The following is a 24,034-nucleotide window of genomic DNA, read 5'->3' on the forward strand; positions in this document are numbered from 1 at the left end:
GTCCAGCTGTCCACCTACTGGCCATATTGCCCACTGAGCACATCGCTCAGTTCCACGAGGTGTTTCCTTGAACCCCTCTGTAGATGGTGATGCACCGCCTGCCTGGCAGCCTGTGCCCCAGTAGTGCTGGTTGCGTCACAAGAGATGGCAGTTGCATTTGGGATGGCAGCTGCTGGGGGGATGCAGAAACTGTCACTTATCCTGGATGTCATGGTGTGTAGGGCTTGGCTGTGGGTTCATTTGGGATCTTGTCTTCGAGCAGCTGCAGAAAGCTGGGCATGTTGTGGAGCTGCTGGGGGTGATGGCCAGGTGACATCCCACCTTTCTCACCTGTTTTCCATCTCTCTGCTCAGCTGGTGGAGTTCTGCCAGAATGGAGCTTACAGCAGCGGTAATGATCACAATGGTGATCAGTAGCTGATCTGCTTCAGTCTCCCTTTGCTCCAACAGCTCCAAAAGGAGTGGTCTGGGCTCTGGACAAGCAGGTGGTGTAGCTGCAGGGAGTAGGGCTGAGCCACACGTGGCAGCTATGTAATGCCCAATGCACGTGGGCAGGGACCCCAAATCACAGCCCTGTGTGGGCTTGTGGGAAACAAAGGATGTGGAGGAACAAAGCCTCCTAAAAATGCCAGTCTGAATTCTGCATGTAATAATAAGCAAATGAAGCTGGATGGTGTGTGGAAAGGCTGCACTTGTGTGGGAGCAAGATGTTTCTGGACGTGAGTGCACAGAATGTGACAGACCCTGAACATCAGAGCAGTGCAGGGGGGCCGGGAGATGTTGGGCACAGGGTTATCTGGGGACTTCTCATCCACCCAGGAAACCCGATGAGTTGAGCTTCAGACTAAGCAGAAAGAGAATTCCTTTGGCAAAATAAAATGCAAATAGCAATGGATTGGAAAAGCAGCGGGGAATGCGCACAGCTGACAGATGCTGATGCAGTTACTTTATATGGGAAGCAAAGAGGGGATGAGCTGCATGGCTGCAACAGAAACAGCAGGAAGGAGAGGATTTGGGGCTGCAGGTACGTGCTGAAAGCCGGCAGCTTGCTGCCCATTGTAGCTGGTAGCCCTGCAGCAAGGTGCACGTGTCTTGTGCCAGCATCCGTGCGCAGGGTCTGTAACAGCAGAGTCTACACATGCTACCTGAAATGTCAGCATCAATTTGCCAGTACGTTTGATTTAAAAAAAATAAAATAGCGTGCGTTTGCTAGGAAAATGGGGGAAGAAGTATTGTCATTTGGAGCAGGATGGCTGCAGCTGCACAGCGCTAGGATCTAAGGTGCACTGAGCAGAGCACACAGTGTATGCCCCCAAGCTCCCACCTCGGTGGCTGTGCTCCCCTAGAGCCCCCAGCTGTCCTGTCTGTCTGAGAGACTGGGGCTGCTGCAGAGAATCGCCTTCTGAAGGCAGGCAGCATCAATCTCGAGCTGTTCTGAACGTCAGCGTTGCCTGCTTTGAGCGTCTTGCAGTCTGGTGGTATTGTTAATGAGCTTCCAGGTCCCACAGAGGTGGAGCAGAACTGCATTTCCCTAATTGAGTTATCAGATTAGTAGCAAAAATGCAAATGAAAGAGCTGCTTTGGATACAAGGGAAAAGAGTCAAAACTAAGCCCCGTGGTGTGGTGGTTAATCAGCAAGGGAGGGTGAGGGAAGGAGATGCAGAGCAGCTGGGATGCGGCTGCTGATTTCAGGCCGGCTGTCCCCTGGCAGATCTTCCTTCTTAATTAGACGAAGCTGTAGATGATAGATGCATTTATTGAGTCATTTCGTGAGTGCACCCTGCTGGTAAAAAATCTCACAAAGGGTTAAACGTGATTAATCAGCACTGAGGTACACAATTAGTCAGCTGGTGTGGACTCCAGCAGGTCAGAACTCGGCTGCACATGGGGTGGATGCAGAGCTGAGGAACAGCTCAGGCAGTGACTGCTTATTACTGCCTGCAGCTCCTCCTGAGCCACTGAGTTGTGCATCTCTAACACAAGGAGTGGTCCCTCCTTTGATGGCTCAGATGTCAGAAGAAGGAGGGCTGGCATTTCAAAGGGCACCTGGCTCTCAGTGTCCTCCTGTGCTGGAGAGCTGCTTGGTTTGTGCTGAGCTTGGAAGGAGCAGTGCCATCCCTGCTCCACTTCTTTGCATCCCACTCTGTTCTTTGATGGAAGACAACCTGGAAGCACGCCATGGTGGTTGGCAGCCTGAGGTCCTGGGGTCCTTCAACCTGAGCTGTCCTATGACTCTCATCTCCAGGTGTTTGGAGCCACCTGAGTGCCATGTTTGCTGTAGAAGCATTACCCGTGATGAGGTTTTGAAGAATGCAGTGTGTGACTCATGCATCCGTCGCATGTTCAGCCCAAGTCGGAAATTAGGGCAGTTTTATGCAAGACATGTTAAAATGCTCTTAAAATGCTACAGCTATAAGGAGTGCCTTATTCTTGGCATCCATCTGGATTCTTGCAAAGGCTGTGCTTGGAGTGGGTAACAGCACCATGTGTGGATTCCGTATCTCACTGTGACCAAAAGGAATCCGGAGCTCCCAATCTGGGAGTTAATTCTGTGCCTTGAGAGTGCTGCGAGGGCTTAGAATAGCTTGGAATAGCTGGTACTGCTGCAGGAGGCAGCCGGGCAGGAAAACGACATGGAGAACATGAGCAGAACCTCATCTCCCTTATTTTCCTCTGGGCTTTAGGGACGTTCTGCTTAACTGTTTGCACGTCCCACAGTGTGACTACAGTGAGCCCAGGTGGCAAATGCCTCTCCATCTTCTCTTGCTGCATGAAGCTGCATTCAGCCCAAGTGAGCTCAGTGCGGCTCAGATGCTCCTGTTGGTGTGGGAGCAGTGGATTCACTGATATTCATTGCTGCTTGTTGAATGCTGATGGAAACCAACCGGTGGGTGTGAGCACAGAGAGGGGTGCATGGTGTGTGCTGCAATGGGACACCAGCAGCGGATCTGCTCTGCTGGTGCAGGTTTTGATGGGCATAGCATGCAGGCTCCTGTTCATCCATGGTGAAAATGCACAGCTAACTGTGGTGACTGTGCTGAAAAATACTGTTTGTAGCTGGGAGTTTGCTCTATCAAGCAGAGTTACAGTGCTCGTTGCATTGGTTGTAATTTCCATGGAAATAAATAGGAGGCATTACTTTTGGAGCAACGTAAATGGTGTTCCACTTCACTCGTTGTGGCTCAGGCAAGCCAGAAGGTTGGGCAGCCGTATTTAATTAGTTATTAAAACTTCGCATGCTCCTTATTATGTCTAGTAGGATGTGCAGTAATTAATGATAAGAGGAAGTCTGTTTGTCCCAGATACTGCATGTGCCAGAAAGGGAGCTGCTCTATTGCTGGCACTTGTGTCTGTAATCACTGTGGAAAGGCAGAACCAACAGCAGCGGTTGCTGCTCCAAACAGCGTTGTGCTGGGAAACCTTTTGCCAAACGTTGCTCAGGTTCACCCGTGCCAGGCTGGCTGTGCGTGGTGCTGTGGGGCCGGCGGCGCCGCTCCTGCGCTCGCTGCTGCAGCCTGGCTGAGTGCAGTGCTGCACAGCCCTGCTAAGTTCCTGGCGCTGGGGTGCGCCGGCAGCGTGGGGAGGTGAGGAGCAGTGAGACTGAGGCTGGCAAGGACGTGTGGAGGTCAGCGGCCCAACCTCCTGCTCACAGTGAGCCGCCCGGGGTCGTGTTTGAACATCTCCAGTAATAGAGTTGTGGCATTTCTGGGTCACCTCCCGGTAAAATACAGTTCTTTACAGAGCCACGGGGCGGCTGAGGTTGGCGGGGAGCTCTGCTCCACCTCAGAAGGCAGTGGGAGGTCAGAGCCAGGAGTGGGACCCATCCATCTGATCTGATCTTCCTGATCTGATCCCCCAGCTGGGGCTGTGTTCCTGCTGCTGCAGGGTAATTAGCAGCGCTCTCCTCGTTGCCTCACCTTTGTTGCAAATATTTTTATTCAAACCTGATTTGGGAAGAAGGACATGTAGCTAAGCTACCTTGCCACATGCAGGTGTCTTTGCTCTTGCTTGGTGGTTCGATTTTTAAGGGATTTTTATGCTTGCACACAAACGATGAGAGAGGTAGCATTGTTTGGCCAGGCGAGATGCTGGTGCTGGGGTGGGAAGGCTGGCGGGGCAGAGCCTGCTGCTGTGTGCAGCCATTAGCGAGGAATGAGCAGCGCTGTGAGTGGGGAAGGCAAATCTTGGCAAAGAGAAACGCAGAGCGTGGAGCGGCAGCAGAGGGAGAGCTGCAGTGTGGGGAGAAGGAGAGGCTGGGGAAGCCGTAATTAAGGGAGACAGACTGCAGCTCCAGGAGGAGCCCAGCACAGCACTCAGTGCTGCTGGCGGTGTCTGTGGGTGTGAAGGAGCAGATGAGCCGTGCTGGGGAGGAGGCACAAGCTGAGTTAACGAAAACATTAACTATGCAGAAGCTGAGGAGGTCAGATGAGCGCTGGTAGCTGCACCTGCATCCATCCAGTTTGCCCCGTCACTTCCGCACAGACCAAATGTGTCCTCAGACAATTGGGGTTTTTTCCCTTCCTGCCACCGTTCCCAGACTCTTATTTCAGGCAGAGTTACCTCTCCCTTCTCTGAGCAAGGAGGGGTCAGGTTTGGAGCTGTGGGTTTACTGTGGAGCTGCTGCGTTGCTGCACAGGGTTGTGGTCTTTGTGGCCCTTTCGCTTTTGGGGTTCCCCATTCTCCTCTCCCTGGTGCTCCTTGGGCAGCAGGGCTGCGGCCCTCGCTTTGCTGGGGGCAAGCACGTGTTCCATTAACATTACTTCAGCTCCACTGGAGGTGAAAGCCCTCTGCCCCCCCCCGAGGATGACTGCTGGCCATGTCCCCTCTTGGAGGCTCTCAGAGGTGGCAGTGGTGACATTGTGTCAGAGCCGGGAAGCACAGAGCAGGGCTGTGGTCTGACGAATTACTGAGCACCAGGGAGGCAGGGGCTGGTGACACGGCGGTGACGCTGGCAGTGACACAGCATGGGGAGGAGTGGGGCGAGCGTGCCGAGCAGCACGTCTCTGTGCTGGGGAGGAGGGAGGGCCGGCAGTGCTGAGCTGCCGGGCAGCAGGGGACCAGGGGGAGGTGGTGGTCACCGTGCAGCCTTCATGCTGGGAGCTGCAGGATGGGAAGAACAGAGAGAAGAGCAGGGATGGACGTAACCTCACTGTGCTGCTGCCGCCCCTCCTCGCTCAGCGCTCAGCTTGTGTGGCGTGGGTGACCAAATGAGGAAGGAATCCAGCGCCCGGAGCTGGGGAGAGCTGGCTGTACTGCGGTGTGTCCCAGGCACGGCAGGCAGTGTGGGGGTCCTGCAGCCCAGCGCTGTCCTCACGGCACATCCCAGCAGAAAGGTGCTGCAGTCAGTGCCGAGCCCTGCGAGGTGCAGCCTTTTCCCCATTCTGCCATTTCCCATTGCTTTCTTACTGCCATTTAGTGATGCTCAGTGTCCGGGGCTGCTCCTGGAGTATCCTGACAAGTAGTGCCTGTTTCTCTCTGCTGATTAAATGCGTTATGATTGTTGCTTGTGTGCTGCTGCCTATTGAAGCATACCACTGCGCAGTGCAGCCTGTGTTCCCATGTGTCCAGTGCTGCCAGAGCCATGTCTTGTCCCCAGCCTCGTGCCCGTGGGAGGGGGATGGGGCACAGCTCCCTGGACTTGTCTGGCCGTAGCATGCTCAAAGCTGTGTGCTGTGAGACCCAGCAGAGCAGCAGGTCGTAGCGGCTGCTGGGTCTGGCCAGGTATGGCACCAGCAGGTCTTGTGCAAGTGGCAGCGGGCAGTGTGTCTGTGCAGCTGCTGTTCAGAATGGGGGGAGCAGTGGCAGAGGATCTGCAGCCCTGCTGAGTGGCCATGACCCCCTGTCTGTGCCAGGGCTGTGGGCGAGTGTTCAGAAATACAAAGCAGGCCACTTTTTTTCTGAGAATAATGGCTGGATTGGTCAGAAGAGATGTCTGAGCTCTGCAGCAGGTGCCTTTTGGTACTGCATTTCATATCTGCTTCTGTAAGAGAGTCACAGGCTCTTGAAGAGCTCTCCTGCAGCTGAAGCTCCGGGTGCTCAAACTTGCTTAAGTAGTTTTTTCCCACCAGCACCAGGAGAAGGTTTTTCCAGTGATAGGTGGCATTTGCTCTTTCTCATGGGGAGCCACCAGCAGGATGAAACGCCGTGGGTTCAGTGCAGGTGGTCACGACTCGATGATTTACATCACGCACACAGGGAATAAATTTGAAGCACGCTGCAGGTCCTCCGCACATTCTTTTCTTACTGCTTTTCAATAACTCCTACTTGGGGAGATTTTCTTACCGCTGTCTCTGCTTATCCCTGCCTGGCTGAGGAGGAGGAGAACGCATTCTCCTGGTGCTGCAGGGGCACAGAGCAGTGAAGCAGCCTGAAGGATGGCCGGCCTGCCTGAAGTGCCCTGCAGCGGGAGCAGATAATGATCAGTGGTTCCAGCACATTAATCAATGACAATGGTAGAACAATGCAGAAGGGATGGAAATGTAAAGGAAATGCCTTTTTTGAGTGCTTGGGAAAAGTGATTTACTTTATGATGATTGAATTCTTGCATTGCAAGAAGAGTTTGGATGGTTCTTAAGCAGCAGACCCCCAAAATAGACCACACTGGATCCAGTCTACCTGGAGGCATCAGTAGGGAAGCTTGCAAAGAGCTGAGTAAGGCGGTTTGTCTGCCCTTAGTGTTGATTTCCACTAAGATTCCAAATACCTGAGGGGCTTTGGGAGCTCAGAAGGTGGCACAGCATCCACTTTCGGAAAAAGAAGGGGAAGGAGCTGAGTTCTTATTGACTGATTAACTTGACATTGCTTCTGGGCAGAATAATGGACTCCTTGAAGTGGAATTCGATCAATAGAGAATTAAGGGAGGATAATACAATTCGTGCAGTTCTGCAAGGCGTTGGTAAGTGGGTCTGATCAGCTCCACACGGTGCTGAGTGCCCTGCAGGCAGGGAGGAGCTTGCAGCCTCCCACTGGGAGGACTTGGGCTCGTGGGATGTCATGTTCGCAGCCCATGGGAGCAGCCAGTCAGAGCTGTTGGTTGTCCCAAATCTTGCAGTTTTTGTTGGGTGCCCCGCGAGGAGGCGGCTCCTGCGTGGGCTGGGAAGAGTGGATGCCAGCTGCCCACAGCTTGGCTGCTTTAAGCCGTGCTTTAGGAGGGTCTCACTGCTAGGAAAGCAGAACTAAGCTCTCTGGTTTGCACTGTAACTCGGGATGTGTAATTATTGCTTTTGCCTTTGAGTAATTGGAAAGAAAATCAAATCCCGCCACTTCCTCCCAGAAGGAGGAAAGGCACCAAGGCACCGGGCTGTCTGTCTGTCTCCTCCACCTTTCGCACAAGTTGGTCATAAAATCAAATTGCTTCTTGCATGCAAAGTTCAGCCCCATTGTTGGGTGCTGCTGGGATGTAACCAGCAGGAAGGCAACAGCTGCTGGCGGAGCTGATGGACGGCGCTCAGGCTGCAGGCTCTGCCCAGCACCAGCTGCACTTCATCCAGAGCTCTCACTGCAGGACAGGACGGGCGGTGGTCAGGGTGATACCTTCAGCCCCAGGGGATCTGTAAGAGCTTTCCTGCGCACAACATCTCTCTTCTGCTCCCACGTAGAGGCGTTGGGACATTTTGCGCTGACATCGAATCGTGGCAGTGATGACATGATGGCAGTTGCCTGTCACAGTGGGATGGGAAGTCTGCTGCCTGCTGATGCTGAGTGTCAGCGCCCAGGCCAGGCTGTAGCAGCAGCCCACATGGGAGTGTTCAGTGGGTTGTTTCATCCCCTCCCCTGTCAAATAGGGGGTACTTCCAGGAGCTCAGGAATCGGCAAGGAAGCGGAATAGGAGGGAATATATTTCCCCGCTGCCAGGGAGCCATGCATTGCTGGAGCTTCCATTGCCAGCCTGAGCTGGGTGGCAGGAGGGGGATGCCCTCTGCAGATCAGTGCCTGGCTTGCTGTCAGACCCTGGTTTTATGGGTCTTGTTGCCCTACTTTTTTTTAATGTTTTGAGAAACATTAAAGTTAAAATAAAACTTAAAATAAGTCTTGTTACTTGTATACATTAACTATATCTTTTACGAAGGCTGCTTCGAAAGTAATGCCTCCCATTTTATGGTGTCAGCCCACAATGTCAGATGTTGGCGGCACAGCAGTAGGGGTTGAACCTTCTCACCAGTGCCCCATTTTGTGCTGCTGCTGTGTGACAGCTGGCGGCAGACGGGCAGTCTGGCAGAACGGTGTCTGACACAGAAGGGTGGATGGAGCAAAGTGTGTCACTGAACTTCTCCATGCAGAATGAATGTCTCCAGTGACATTCATTGATGCTCGTTGCATGCTGATGGAGACCAACCAGCGCGTGTGAGCACAGTGAATGATGGGTGGTGCATATTAGCAGTGGGTCAGCTCCACTGGTGCAGCTTTGTGCCAGCACAGCTTGCAGGCTCTTGCTCCTTGCTGGTGAAAATACGTAGCTAATGGTGGTGACTGTTGAAAAATAGTGTTTTGTAGCTGAGAATTTTCTCTATCAAATAGTGTTATTGCGCTCATTTTATCGGTTGTAGTTTCCATGGAAATAAATAGGAGGCATTACTTTTGGAGCACCCTGCATATACACGTTCCTCTTCACTATTTGCAGCCCAGGAAGCCAAAAGGTTGGGCATCTGTTCCCTATCCTTTCAGCATCTATCATCACCTTCGCAATGGCAGTTTTTCCCACCTGCAGTTGGGATGACCCACGTCCCACTTTGCTCTGTCTCTGCTTGTGATGCCCCTCCGCACCTCCCAGCAGCATCTCCCTCCTGCTCTCTCCCCATTCCCACTGTGCAGCCGGATGTGGCCGTGGAGTCCTCTTTGCTTTCCTGCTTCCATGTGAACAGACACAGCTCCCAGCTCTCCTCATGTTCATGGCAGCCTGGCTGAAGGTACTTCCAGATGCTCCTTTCCTCATCTTCCCAGCCCCTCCGAAGCTCCTAGCACTGAGTTGAAATGTGTACAAGTGTCAGCAGGATGTGACCTTCGCCCAGCACATCATCATGGTTTTCTAATTCTGCCTGTGACTGCGGCTGGAAGCATACAGCATCGCAGCTACAACAGCCATCGACTCAGTTAATGTGCCTAGAGACTATTCAACAGAGTTCTATTCAGTGAAGTAAGTCCTGATCTCATCAAAATCAAGAAGGAGTGTTAGGATGGCAGCATTGCTGAGAAGTCGCATTGGAATGGCGGGTGGTTTGTGCTGTATTGGGATGCGGATTGCTGTGTTGTGCAGCTGGGCATAGAAGCCAGAGCTGGCTGCCATTGAGCCATCTGAGCTCCCCGTGCCATGCTGATGCTCTGATGGGCGGCAGGCCTGGCCTCTGCCACCGGCACCTTGGTTCCTGGGAATGCAGATGGAGGGGCGCAGCTCTGATCGGGTTTGCCAAGCACTGGTGGTGGTGTGGAGGTGCTGCAGTGCAGGGAGAAGTCCTGCAAGGTATCTAGAGATGTTCTAATGATGGCACTGTTGTTAGTTGTGAGCTTGGAGCCTTACTGCCTAACTTTGTTGCTTGCACGTGGGAAAGAGGATAGATAGTCATGTGCCAAACCTTGTCTGTGAGTCAGGGCTCGCAGCTGATTTACTGCTCTGAAGTGTGTCGTACACTTTGGTTTCCTTCTCTCTGTAGCCACGTCAATACCCCTGGCAGCCCAGGAGGATCACTGCTAGAAAGCTTTTGCAATCCGTGGGAGAAGGCGTTGGTGACGGCGGGGACTCACTGCAGGGCTCCGGGTGCTGAGCAGAGCTCTGCTCCCAGCAGGAGCCCGCAGCTGCTGGTACTGTGCTCTGGGTCTGCATGTGAGCACATAGGGATGTGAAGGAATACAAGGAGGAAGGAACTTGCTTGCCTGTTTTTGTTTGCACCCCCTGTGCCCCTGCACGCTGCAGTGTGAGGGCTGCGTTACACAGCCCTGCTACTGTGCTCCCCAGAGCCATTTCTGAGATATGGGACATGGGACTGGGGGTGCTCTCTGGCCTTGTGCTGCTGCAGCCTCTATGTTTTTTGCCAAAAGCAGTGAGTGTGCACAAAGTGGCTGCTAATTGGATGGTGTCAGAGGTGCTGTGGCCACGTGGCAAGAGGAGCCAGGGCACAGCTGGGCTGAGTCCTAGTGCTCAGCAGGGGGGGAGCAAGCTGAGGAGCAGCAGGCTGTCCGCGGGGAGATGTGTCCTGAAGAAGGCTGCCCAGCCAGGCAGGGCTGTAGGGAAGTCAGCCCGCACTGCGGCACTTGATGTGCAGAAGGGCTTTGATGTACAGCAGTCGTTTTCTCTCCGCTGTGGGAAGCAGCGCTGCCAGCTGTGTGTTTGTCTTTCAGCAGGAAGGGGCAGTGCTGCCTGCTCCTGCCCCACACACTGTGGGACGGGTGAGCAGATCTGAGCAGTATCCACAGCACACCCATGTTTGCTCTTTCTTTCTCCGCAGAAACAAAGGAGGAGCTGGAAGAGCTCATGTCAGACATCAAAAAGACAGCGAACAAAGTGCGCTCCAAGCTAAAGAGTGAGTACACACTGGTGCTGCTGCTGCTGCAAGGCGCTGGGGGGGGTCTGGTGATGTCCCTGAGGCCAGCACTTCTCTCTGATCCCTGTTGTGCTGTGGCAGTCACTTTCCCCAGTTCTGGTGTGAGCCCATCACAGAATGGCCCTTGGAAGAGATCTCAAGGATCATGAAGCTCCAACCTCTCCACCACAGGCAGGGCCACCAATCTCCACATTTAACACCGGACCGGGCTGCCCAGAGCCCCATCCCACCTGGTCTTGAATGCCTCCAGGGACAGCCCAGCAGAGGCAGCCCTGAATCCCCTGGCCTTGGGCACCTGCTATGCTGGGCAGTGACCGGGCAGAGCACAGTTTCACCTGGAATATCGGATGTGCTCTCAGTTTTCTCCTGCTATCCAAGTGATTTTTCCATCTCCATTTCTCTCAGCACCCTCAGGTGGGTCCCATTCGGCCCCACAGATGTGCTGCAGCCCAGATTAGAGCAGCAGCTTGCTCGCTCTTTCCTCCTGAATCGTGGGCGTTTGCTTTGCTCCCACCCCTGTGTTCCAGCTCAAGGTCTCAGTACCCTGAGGATAAGCAGTCTGTTAAAGACAGAAGTAGAGAGGGGTTTGAGAATCTCAGACTTTTCCTCATCCTGATAATGCTCCCTGCTGCATCCAATTAAGGATAGACATTCTCCTTGTCCTCCTCTTGCTGTTACAATATTCGTAGAAACATTTTTTATTATCTATAACAACACTGACCAGATGAAGTTCTTGCTGCACTTCTGCCTTTCTGCTTTTCCCTCTGCATACCCTGTGCACATCCTTGCACTCTTCCCAGGTTGCCTGACCCTTCTTCCAAAGGTCATAAACTCTCTTTTTCTCCTGGAGTCTCAACAATTGTTCCCTGTTCCAGGCCAGTCTTCTTCCCCGCTGGCCCATCTGAAGGCACACAGGCACCTGTGCCGTTACGATTTCCTCCTTCAACAATGTCTGGCTTTTCTGGGCCCCTCTGCCCTTCATGGCTGACTCCCATGGGATTCTCCCAGCCAACATTCTAAGCAGGTCAGCTTTGCTGACCCTCCTGACTTCACCAAGTGCAGAGAGCTCCAACATTTCATGGTCATTCTGTCCAGGACAGCTTCCAGGCACCACATGCAGTGGTGACGCCCGACCTCACAGCCAGCACTGGGAGAACAGCTAAGCGTGGATTCTTCCTCTTGTGAACGTGTAACCAACTATACAAATCACAGGTTTTCAGGCTTCTGTGCAAAAAAAAAGTCCTTTCCCAGACCTGCTGCGTTTTGTGGGTTTGTTTGTTTGTTTTTAAAGGAACCAAAGAATGGCAGGGCAGGCTGTGGTTCCCCTTCCACAAAAGACACATCAGTGCAGTGTCTCCCTGTCGGTCCTTGTGCCTTGTCCCACTCCACCTTGTGGCCGGTGTGATCATTGGAAGGGAACGGTCAGGAATGATCAGAAACACCATCTGCTCACAGCGGATCGACTCCTTTAGGAGAGAGATTGCTCATGCAGTGGCTAATTCTGATTACTGGCTTCTTGGGAAAATGTGACTTTATTAATTATTGTAAATGTACAGTGTTTGCCAATACCGTTCCTCGGGAACAGGGAACGACTGATGACAAATGCTGAAGAAGGCCGACTGCTGATGAAATGGCAGGGAAATGCTGGCAGGAGCTTTCTTCCACGGTTTTTAGCAAAATGAAAAGGACAACCCAGTGCGGTGCTGCCGGGCCAGCCCTGTGCAGCTGCCATTCCTAGGGTCCCAGGAGAAGTCTCAAGCTTTGATGTTTTGCAGGGTGTTTCAGCTCTGGGTTCCCTCCTCTGTGGGCAGGCAGCCAGCCTGTGCTCCTTTTTGTTTGGATACGGGAAAGCTCCGAGATCAGAGCCAAGCATTGCATCCATTTCTAAAGTCTCTTTGGCAAACAATCTCTTCTTCTTCTCTGACCAGCCTGAAATAATCCGTGTTTTTCTACCCTGACCAGGTATTGAGCAGAGTATCGAACAAGAGGAAGGACTGAACAGGTCATCTGCCGACCTGAGGATAAGGAAAACTCAGGTGAGTCTCTGCCCTGGCCAGTGTTCTCATGGCTTTTTGGGGGAATGGGGCAAAGCTGTTCCGTAAGAAATGAGTGTGTTATGTGACATTAACAAGCTAAATTGGGTTTTGTTAATGAGACTCAGGTGTTAAGGCTGTACCTTTTCCTCCAGGCATGGCCCATGGCTGCTCAGTTTTGACAGATGTGTGCTGCTCTCATTTCTGGTCTTGTCAAGGGAGATGGAGCTTGTTGGCTTTATGAGATGGGGGCTGAGGGACATGGGGTTCTGTGGGTCCAGCAACACACACTGGTAACCGGGAGTCACTGATCCTGCTTTGAGCTTGATGTTGGGCTGCATGACCTAGTGAAGTCCCTTCTTGGGCTGAAATATCATATAATTCTGAGTACATCCCCTCCCACCACCTCAGAAAGAAATAGTGTCAAGAAGTGTCATGTACCTCAACTTCAGTGCTGCTTTTTGCACTGTCTCCCACAGCATCCTTATAATGAAGCTCAGGAAGTGTGGAGGTGTTCCAGAGCCATGGAGATGTGGCACTGAGGGACGTGTTCAGTGGGCATGGTGGGAACTAGATGATCACAGAATCACAGAATGGCCAGGGTCGGAAGGGACCTCAAGGATCACGAAGCTCCAACCCCCTGCCACACGCAGGGCCACCGACCTCCACATTTCATACCAGCCCAGGCTGCCCAGGGCCCCATCCAGCCTGGCCTTGGACACCTCCAGGGATGGACAGGGCATCCACAGCCTCTCTGGGCAGCTCACTCTCTCTGTAAAGAACTTCCCCCTGAAATCTAAATTTCCCCTCCCTCAACTTCAAACCATTTCCCCTTGTCCTGCTGTTATCTCCCCTTTCAAAGAGCTGACTCCCCTCCTGTTTGCAGGCTCCCTTTAGGTACTGCAGGCTGCAATGAGGTCACCCCACAGCCTTCTTTTCTCCAGGCTGAACACCTTAATGATTCTGTGGTTCTGTGATTTACTGCCTCACAGCTTAGTGATGCTGCACCGTCTCTGTTGTGGGTTGGCCAATCTACCAGTGGGCCTTCAACGAGAACACACCTTGCAGAATGGGGCCATTGCTCTGGCAGTGCTTCTTTGGCCTTTGCTTCTCCTTTTCTTCAGGGCAGGCTCTGGTGCTTTGTCCTCAGTGAACGCACTGGCAGATGTGAACAAAAACAAGGCATCTCAGAGCAGACAAATGAGGCCTTGTTCTGCAGCAAAGGTCTTGTTTTAGCATGCCATTAAACTGATAATGCAAATAGCAGCTGCCAGCATTGTTCTTCAGTGCCCACGAGTGGGGGGATGCAGGCAACTTCACTCTCATGGGGGTTTTTCCCACAGCTATAGCTCACCAGGAATCTTATTTTCTCAAAACACTTTGCGGGGAAGCCAGAGGAATTTGACTGTTTTTATTCCTTTTCAGCACGGAAAGCCTTTTGCACAGTCTGCTCCCCTGTGCTGCAGTCAGACCCTAATCAATACCCCAGTGACATTAGTAAATCTCTGCAGAGGCTGCTGCCAGCACGGCGTTCTGCATGATCCAAACCCCACAGGTGGAGGGAGGCTGAGCCCGAGGCGGTGGGCAAGCAATGCTGTGCAGAATGAATGCAAGAGAAATGCTTCAGATGTGTCTCAGGAGCAAGCAGGAATGCCAAGTGCTGGGCCATGCTTTTAGCAGGACACAGCAAAGCCGAAGCAAAGCACAGTGCAGAGTGTGCAGCAAAGCAGGATGGCAGCAAGCCCCTCTGTGTGTCCTCACTTCTCTCCTGCTTGTAGGAGTCGTGGCACAGCTCTGCTGAGGCTGCAGAGTCCTAGGCACCATCCCCAGAGGTCATTTTCAGGCAAAGGAACAGCAGCAGAGATAGGACCTCTGAGCTGCCATCTCTCTTCATTCCTTAGTAGGGACAGAGGAAATTTGGGCCACCTCTTACCTCTCTTGCTCTTCTGAGTCCTGGTGCTTGGGCTTGGCCATCCAGCAACAAGCCAAAAGCCCAAGTGGAAGTCTGACACATGGATGAGGTCCTGACAGAGGGATCACAGTGTGTTCAGTGGGAGGGGACCACAGCTTCTGCCTCAGAGCAGTGCCATGCCAGGCTGCTCCTGGCCTTGTTGGTCTGCATTCTCACTGTCTGTGAGTATGGACACATTATGGACACTAGGTTCGTGGCTCCTCTGGGCCCTAGTCCAGTCCTTGATCATCTTTGTAGTGATTTCCACCCCTCCACTCCCCGCTGCCCCTAATCCCTGTCGGATTTCCTATGGGAAATTTCCAATTGCCAGTATCCCAGCTTGGTCCACCACCTGTTGTCCCACTGCTCTGCACCTCCAGAATGAATCTGGCTCTGGCTTCTCACCTCCCATTAGGTTGCTGTAGTCAGCAATAAGATCCCTTCAGCTGTGTCCCTCCAGGTGATCATACTTGCCTCTCTCAGCCTGTCCTCATTCATCCCCTGCTCCAGCCCAGACCATCTTGGTCACCTCAAAATCTGTTTGGACTTAGTATCGCTGTTCACAGCCCTTTTTGCCTAGTGTTTTTCCCTCTGCGTTATCCAGCCTGCATCTCATCAAAGGCCTGAAACTCAGGGTGTGCACACTGTTCCCTGACCTTCCCTCGTCTGCACAGCCGCTCAAACCATTGGAGAAGACAATCAGACTGGTACAGCATGATTCACCTCTGGAATATTCAAGCTGGCCATTTCCAATTTTGTTTACACTAAGGGCAGTGAGGCACTGCACAGGTTGCCCAGAGAGCCCTGCAGACAGCCCAGGTCAGGCTGAAGGGTCTTTGAGCACTGATGGAGCTGTGGGTGTCCTTGTGCACTGCAGGGAGTGGGACCTGATGGCCTTTAGGGGTCCTTCCAACTCTAACTGTTCTGTGATGATTCTATGATGGTTCTGTATCCAGCGACTTTGGCAGTGACTCAAGGATGCTGAGCAGGCATGGGTTCCCACGTCCTCCTCCTGAAAGATTGGTGTCAAGTTTGCCTTTTGTCAGTCCTCTGGGTAACTTGCGATCACCTCTGTCTGCAGAAGATTCCATAGAGGCAATTTGCAGTGAATTGGTTTCAGCTCCACGCTCAGATGCATCCTGTCTGGTCCTATGCGTTTGCTTATCACCAGCTGTATTGAGTGCTGCCAGAGTTCACATCACTGTCTGTGTGGCCAGGCTCACCTTCACTTGGCTGTGACGTGTGGAGCCAAAGAAATGGTTGGGAACCAGACTGAAACTAATTTTAAATCACCGGTCTGTGAGGAAAATTTTGCAATGGCTAAACCTCCAAAGGTGTCAAAATTGTCACTTCTAAACTCTTTTCCTGCCATACGTTCAGCAGCATGCTCTGATCTGTCTAGAATGAAGCCCAAGGAAGCCATCCTTCTTCTGAAAGGCGCATTTGTGCGTGGGAGTCAGGACAGGTTGAACTGGAGATCTGATTTAGATGTCTGGTACATGAAGTGCAGTCCTTGTGTAGGTATTTCTGCAGTGAGGGCTTCGCTGCTTTGTGCTATGAGCAAACCTGAGTGAAACGAGCTGATTCTGCGTTAGCAGGCTGTAAATCAGGAGTGGCCAGGCATTAAGATTATGGACTTTTAAGTATGAAAGTAATTTTGAGTTCATAACGGAGCGAACACTGGCATTTATGTTCTTCCAAATGTCAGTGCTTGTTATTCAGAATAGCTTTTGCTTTAATTGCTTCTGCGCTTGGTTTGTGTAGCTGGAGGAAATACTCGCCCAGCAGGTGGGAGCTGTGCAGCCCTGTAGCACAGGGGAATCCTGAGGGAGGGGAATCCTGAATCCCACAGGAGCCCCTCAGGACGAGCACTTCAGAAGTGTCTCTTAATGATGGAAGCACTCAAGGACAAGCACAGAATCGTAGGGGCTGGGAAAGACCTCTGGCATCATCCAGCGCCCCCCTGCCACCAGCGTTGCCCCCTGACCACGTCCCTCAGTGCCACAGCTGCCCTTTCCTTACACACCCGCAGGGACGGCCACCACCCCCAGGGCAGCCTGTGCCAGTGCTGCACCCTTCCTTCTGAGAGGTTTTACCTCACACCCACCCTCACCCTCCCCTTTAGCTGAAGCAGCTCCATTTCAGAACTCCAGTTAATATTTTCTGTTTAAAGAATTTGTTTCAAATGCAAGATCCATCGCGATGTGCTTTTATTTACTCTGAATATTCAGGTGGCTTTTATTTAATGATTATTTTATAAAATTTATAAATTTAAAATGATTTATTTTATTTTAAAAGTCTTTTAAAATGCCTAAATGCCTTTTCTAGCCCATTTTCATGAAACTCCATGTTCCTTGAAAATCAGATGCATTCTGTAGACATGTGGGACGCCCGTGGGAACAAAAAATAACAATCTGACGAAATAAACACCGAGTTAAATAACTTCTTAAGTAAAAGAGAGGGGGTGCGCTATGCTGCTGAGCAGCAAGGAGTCATTCAGCACCCAAGGCGATATCTGGCTTCAGAGCAGCGTATGTTGACAGCTTTCGGCAGGATGAGCTGGATTTTAGGAAGACCATTTTGAGAAGGCAGGATGAGAATCTCTCGGACCGTGCGTGGCAGCTGTGTGGGGTTCTGAGCCGTGAGCTGGGGGTGACGGCAGCTGCTCCGACCGTGCCATGGCACCTGGAGCAGAGGCTGCCTGCCGACGTGGGAGCTGCCCTGGGCTTCCGTGGGAGATTGGCCGGCAGAGGAGGAATAAGATTGCCTGAGCCTGAGGCTCTGCCATAAATACCGAGCTGCTGCTTGCTGAGAATAGCTGTGAAGCAAAGGCAAATGTGGCTGAAGATGTTTCCAGTGCCGTGCCCAGGGGCAGGGGCTGCGTTGGCTCAGGACACGTGGACGCGTGGCAGGAGCACGAGGGGCTGTGTGCATTGGGCCTGCTGGGAGCTGCAGTGTGGGGAGATGCCGTGTTGCCCCAGTCCTCCCCACATATGGGCTCTGAGGTTCCCTCCGGCTCAGGCACAGCCGTGGGGTGCATCTCTCTGTGGTGGTGAACTGCTGTGAGGATGGGCTGTGCTGGTGGACCCGAAAGTCACAGGGGAAGCACTTGGAGGAGTTTCTTCATCACGTCAGTCACTCTCAATTTTTTCTCTCCTTAGATGCTTTCTCACCCATTCTGGATTTTCCCATCTTTTCCATTCCCTCCTCTCCTTTCTCCCTCTTTTCCATGTCTGTTTTGGTTCCTGTTGCTCCCTGTTCCTGGGCTCTGGCTGCACAGGTGGGCTGCAGGGCTGATGCTGAGGGTGGCCTCCTCCCTGCTTTGCAGGCCATCAGCTAGCTCCTGCTTGCGGGTGCCCTGTGAGTGTGCTGCTGGGTTGTGCACCATTCTTGCCTCTGGAAACTTCAGGCACTCTGTAGAAAGGGCTAATTTAGGAGGTGGGAGGGTTTGGAGGTAGCTTGCGTGGGGTGCTAACTAACTCTTCCCTAACTCTTCGAGGACAGCCTCAGGGCTGTTGGCTGTGCTCATGTTTGCTGGCAGCTGGATCACACAGCGTCCTGGCACAGACTCCTGTCTTATTTTAAGATATACAGAAGACAGGGAGATCACCAGCAGATCTTCACAGAGGGCACATCACACCTTGCTAACCTCATAATCTTCTATGGCAAAGTGGCAGCACTGGTAGAGAAGGGAAGAGAAATCAGCGTCATGTGTGTTGACTTGTGCATTGCTTTTGTTACAGTCCCACAGAACATCCTTGTCTCCAAATTGGACACGCAGGGATTTGATGGACACACTGTTTTGTGGCTAAAATGTTGTCCAGGACAAGTGACATTCCTCAGGGGGCTGCATTAGGACCAGTACTGTTCAGTACTTTCAGTGGAGATATGGGCAGAGAGATTGAGCACACTCCCAGCAGTTTGTGCACAGCACTGAGCTGAGCGATGCAGCTGATAGAACAGAAGGAAGGGATGGCATTCAGAGGGACCAGGATTGAGAGGTGGGGTCAGTGCAAGGTTCTGCACCTGGATGAGGGCAATCCCAAACATCAGTGTGGACTGGGGTATTAATGGAGTGAGGGCAGCCCTGCAGAAAGGACTTGGGGTTCTGGAACAGGGAAAGCTGACCTGAGCCAGCAGCGTGCAGCCCGGAGAGCCGCCAGCAGCCTGGGCTGCATCGGCAGAGGGGTGGCAGCGGGCAGGGAGGGGACTGTCCCCCTCTGCTCTGCCCTCGTGAGGCCCCACCTGGAGTCCTGCGTCCAGGCCCGGGGCCCCCAGCACGAGAAAGACGTGGGGCTGTTGGAGCGGGTCCAGAGGAGGGCACGAGGTGCTCAGAGGGCTGGGGCACCTCCGCTGTGGAGCCGGGCCGAGGAGCTGGGGGTGTTCTGCCTGCAGAAGAGAGGAGAGCTCACTGCAGCCATCGTGTTAGGACAAGGGGTAACAGATTTACTAAAAGAGGAGAGGTTGAGACGAGATAAAAGGAGGAAATTCTTCACTCAGAGGGCGGTGAGGTGCTGCATTGCTGCCCAGAGCTGTGTCTGTCCCATCCCTGAGGTTCCTCAGGCCACGGATGGGCCCTGGGCAGCCTGAGCTGGGGGCACCCAGCCCACAGCATGGATAGGGCTGGGGGTCTTTGAGGTCCCTTCCAACCCAATCACGTGCTGTGATTCCATTACGATTTTTGAAGGCTCTGCTGTCACTGAGGTTCCTGAAGGGGGGCAGTGCTGTATGGAGGCAGCAGGATGACCTCCATCCCAGGCAGGCCCTGGTCCAGCCGCTTTCTGTGGCCGCATCCAGGTGCCCCTGCCCGTGCCTCATGAGCAGGAGGGCTTGGGCTGCACACCTGGGGCTGCCGCTCACTGCCTGCTCCCAGCGAGGACAGCCTGGTTCAAAACCAGTTCAGTGATGTTTTGTCTGCCAGCGGCGCCGGCCCCGCTCCCTGCCCAGCAGTTCCCTGTTGCTTCTGACAGATCCCCGCAGTGCTGTCAGAGCCACGCGCTGCAGGAGCAGCTGGGGAGGTGAGCGGGCGGTGCTGGGCTTCCAGCGCGGTGCTGCTGTGCGCCGGCCATGAGGTCGGCACGGGGCGCTGTGCTGAGGCTGCAAATCCTGCATCCCTGCCGCGGTCGGGGCAGCCCGGCCTGCAGGCGGTGCGCGGGCGGCCGGAGGCGGTGACCCTCCTGTTGCTTTTCCCTCTGCAGCACTCGACGCTGTCACGCAAGTTTGTGGAGGTGATGTCTGAATACAACGCCACGCAGACCGACTACCGGGAGCGCTGCAAGGGCCGGATCCAGCGGCAGCTGGAGATCAGTGAGTAACGCGGGCCGTGCGCTGCACCGCTGCTGGGCTCTGGCAGGAGCACACCGGGGCTGCGGGCAGTGGGATGGCAGCCGTCATCCTGAGGGTTTGCGGCGTAATGCCACGGTTGGTGCTTGTTGAGCTGCTCAGGTTAAGGAAGGCAGAGAGCCGCTCCTTGTTGGGGCTTCTCTTCCAGGTGTGTGACGTAAGTAACAGGGGAAAACTAAGCTCTTGAGACCCGGGCACTCTGCCCCAGTGTTCCCCCTCGAAGCAGCCCTGTCCCAGCATTGTGACCACAGAATCATTCGATCACGGAATTGCTCAGGTTGGAAATGACCTTAAAGATCATCGACTCCAACCGCAACTTCACCCTAGATTACTCTCACTCTAACAACCCACCGCTAAATCGTGTCCCTGAGCACCACATCCAGACGGTTTTTAAACACATCCTGGGATGGTGACTCAACCTCCTCCCTGGGGAGCCCATTCCAGTGCTAACAGCCCTTTCTGTAAAGAAGTGTTTCCTGACATCCAACCTAAATTTACCCTGGTGCAACTTGAGGCCATTTCCCCTCATCCTGTCATCAGTGAGAAGAGACCAACCCCACTCTGCTGTAAGCACCTTTCAGATACTGGAAGAGAGCAGTCAGGTCTCCCCTCAGCCTCCTTTTCCTCAGACCAAACAGCCCCACTTCCCTCAGTTGCTCCTCGTAGGCCATATTCTCCAAGCCCTTCATAAGCCTTGCTGCCCTTCTTTGGGCCTGCTGCAGCACCTCCATGTCTTTTCTGTACTGAGGTGCCCAAAGCTGAACACAGAACTTGAGGTGAGGCCTCAACAGTGCTGACTACAGCGGCAAGATGACTTCCCTGGTCCTGCTCACCACACCATTGCTGATAGAAGCCAGGATGCCATTGGCCTTCTTGGCCACCTGGGCACAGTGCTGGCTCATACTCAGCCCACTATCCATCATTACACCAATGTCCCTTTCCATCAGGCAGCTTTCCAGACACTCCTCCCCAGGCCTGTAGGTTTGCCTGAGGTTGTGACCAAAATGTAGGATCCGATGCTTGACCCTATTGATGTGATGGCTCTGAGCAGTAGTGGTGTCCTCTCCCTGCAGGCGGGCCCCAAGTGACACCTCTGAGGCTGCAGTAGCTGTGGCACTGAGATCTCCCTGGGACCCCCCATGTAACCCAGAGACCGTTGCTTGCTCTGGGGAATTAGTGGCACCTGGTTAGCTTTAGAGAAATGGGTCATCTCCTACCAAAGAAGAGCCACCACCATAAGTAGGGAAATAAGCACTGAGTCAGGATGAGCAGATCACAGAATCACAGAACAGGCTGGGTTGAAAAGGACCACAATGACCATCTGGTCCCAACCCCCTGCTGTGTGCAGGTCGCCAACCACCAGACCAGAGCCACGTCCAGCCTGGCTTTGAATGCCTGCAGGGATGGGGGCCTCCTTGGGCATCCTGTTCCTGTGTGTCACCACTGTCAGAGTGAAAAACTTCCTCCTAATATCCAACCTAAGCCTCCCCTGTCTCAGTTTAAAACCATTCCCCTTGTCCTATCACTATCCAGTCTTGTAACCAGTCTTTCCACAGACTTTGCTAAATGGCAATTTTATTTTTTCTTTTTTTTTTCTAAAACGTCAGTGCCTCTTCCCTTTAAACCCACCTTGAACAACAAGGTAGGGCCGAAGGGGTTCCCGCAGGGTCACCTGGGGGGGTGGAAAAGTCATCCTGCCTGTGAAAGTGGGTGCTTGTGGGTATGGGCAGCTCCTGCGGAAAGCCAGGAGGTTTGGCTGTGTGCATCGTTCCTCTGTGCGATGTATAGTGATAACAAGTGTTTATGCTGTCTAAGTGGAAGAGGGACACAAGGCTCAGCGAGTGCTTGGCATTCAGTGGGAAGCAGGATGGAGAGTGTGTGTGAGCTCCTGCAGGTGCTGACATCTGTGAGCTCACGGCATGCTGCAGGTGATACCAGCCACAATGGTGTCCTACAGCGGGCAGATGAAGTATCCTTAGTTCTCCCTTCTGAGAGAGAAGATTTGGAAGGACTTACCCAAATCCTAATCTGCAGAGAAGCTGTGAAACAAAGCTAAAAGGAACTTTTCTCTGTTTTTTTAGGTTTTGAAAGGACTCTGCCACTCTGCTTACATTATGCAGCACTTTGCCCGTGCTACACAGCTGTCACATCATGCCAACGGGGCATAAGGAAGAGTCTGCTCAGGGCTCACAGTGTTGGGTGCAGTGGTGTCCTGTTAGTGATGCTGAGGGTCCTGCCCTCTTCTGGGGGAAGCTGGTGTGCAGGGTCTGTGCACAACCCCTTGGTTCCTGCAGCCTGTGGCAGCAGAAAGCCTCTGGTGCCTTGTATGCAGTGGCAGTGTGCTGAGGCTGTCGGGAGTGCTGCCTTCCTTGCTGCTCCTGTGGTGGTTCTCAGCAGCTGTTCTGACTACACACAACTGCCTCTCATAGTTCTGAGGTGCTGCAGCTGGATGGGCACAGCTGGCCTCCCACAGCAGCACAGCCGTGGTGTGATGAACTTTGTGCTGCTCCAAAGCCATTCCCGTGCTGCAGATAAGGTGCAGCCTTCGGGCCCCATGTTTTGCCTTGGCATTAAAGCAAGCTCTTTGTAGCAGCTTGACCAGACCTCCACTCGCTAATCCACACGGTGCCCTGAATGCTTTGGGGCCTTTACCAGCCTTCTGCTCTGCAGAAGTGGAATGGGGCAGTGAGGAGACAGCGAAAGCCAGGGAGCCCATCATCCTATCTGCCTGCACACACAGTATCTCCGGGAGCTGGTCCTGCTGCTTGTCCTCAGCGCTGTCTCCAGGGCTTGCATGCGACAGAGCAAAGGGCCGTTGGGATGCACTGTGCCCGGCGCACTCCTTGTCACTGCTGGTGGCTGCTCAGTGTGGAACAGGATTGACGTAGGGGCCAGTGACATTGTGCTGTTCCAGCCATTGCTCTCCTTCTCTGGATCTGGGTCAGCTTCAGCTGAGAGCAAGGAGCCGGCAGCTGCCCTTCAGACAGGCAGCCTGCCTTTCTGCAGGGCAGGGCTTCTCTCAGGAGCTGGTTTGTCTCTGTGGGCCGTTAGAAGGAATGGTTGACTCAAACATGAGAGGAGCTCTGACAAGAGTCGGATGTTTTGACGGAGAAATGAGGTCCCTCAGTGTGGGAAGCAGGGTGGGCCACACTCAGCAGCAGCAGGCTCAGGGTGGTCTTCCACCAAGTTAAAGAAGTGCTTGCAGAACGAGCTCTCATCTCCACAGAGGTCTTTTTGGAAGGATAACTTGCCCTCATTTGTTTGAGCCTTCAGAAATCTCTGACTGCCAACAATTTCCCAGTTGCCAAAGCCTTTTTGGACTGTTCTATTTGGAGTTGTGGAAGGCTTTGTCTGAGGTAGTCTTACTTGCAATTAAAGGTGGTGTGTGTTTCCCTGGTTGTGTTGCTGGAAGTTGTTGGGCTGTTGAGTCCCTGTAAAGCCTCACACTGCTGCTCTTCGCCCTCAGTGCTTCCTTGCACTTTCACCTCATGGATGGACCATCTGTCCTGTGTTCCTTCTGGGCTGTGATGCCCTACATCTCTGCTCTCTCTGCTCAGAGTGTACTCTCAGGAAGGTCCAGGTTTTTGCTCATCCCAGGAATGGCTGCCTCATGCTACCTCCAAAGCTCCACATCACAGAGGATGTTCACAGGGCAGCATTTATCTTCCTGCTGCCCTTCTCATCCATCCGCATTTAGCACATGGCTAAGAAAGCCCACAGGAAGCCCCTGCTTTGGGGGTTGCCGCTGGGGAGGAGGCCACACGTTCCTGGCCCGGCTGTAGGCATAAACCCATTTGTTCCATGGAGAATCAAAGCTGAGAGCATGAACTGCTAATGAACAGCCTTTACTCCAGAGCCCGCCGCTCACTGGGCTGCACCTGCACTGGCAGAGCAGCGCACATGAAGTCCCCTGGGTCAGCAGCCGGCTCCCGTCCCTCACTGCAGTGCTGTGTCCCACATTGCCACCGTCTCCTTGGTTGTGCTGCAGGGAAGGGGTTTGCAGCTGGGTACGGCCCTGTTCAGAGGTTCAGAGATGCCCTGGACTCATACCAGAAAACGTTGCTGTCCCTTTTGATACCTTCGTGATTCATGGTGGGGCCTGGAGGGGGAATAGTAAAATTGCTACCTTGGACTTCAGGAGGGCGGACTTTGAATTGTTCAGGGGACTGATAG

The 24,034-nt window shown here is 53.3% G+C and overlaps 1 protein-coding gene across 2 annotated transcripts in view; it reads left to right on the forward strand.

Annotated features, from left to right (window-relative positions):
* STX1A (syntaxin 1A) overlaps positions 1 to 24,034 on the forward strand; it is a 50,338-nt gene that overhangs the window by 17,964 nt on the left and 8,340 nt on the right. For both annotated transcript variants that reach the window (XM_052688704.1, XM_052688705.1), the window contains exons 4-6: positions 10,439 to 10,513; positions 12,497 to 12,570; positions 19,717 to 19,825. In XM_052688704.1, the coding sequence (XP_052544664.1) occupies positions 10,439 to 10,513; positions 12,497 to 12,570; positions 19,717 to 19,825 (258 nt within the window). The remainder of the gene's footprint in view (positions 1 to 10,438; positions 10,514 to 12,496; positions 12,571 to 19,716; positions 19,826 to 24,034) is intronic.

The sequence above is a fragment of the Tympanuchus pallidicinctus genome, unplaced genomic scaffold (genome assembly GCF_026119805.1).
Source record: "Tympanuchus pallidicinctus isolate F22 unplaced genomic scaffold, pur_lepc_1.0 scaffold24, whole genome shotgun sequence".
Taxonomy (NCBI): Eukaryota; Metazoa; Chordata; class Aves; order Galliformes; family Phasianidae; genus Tympanuchus; species Tympanuchus pallidicinctus.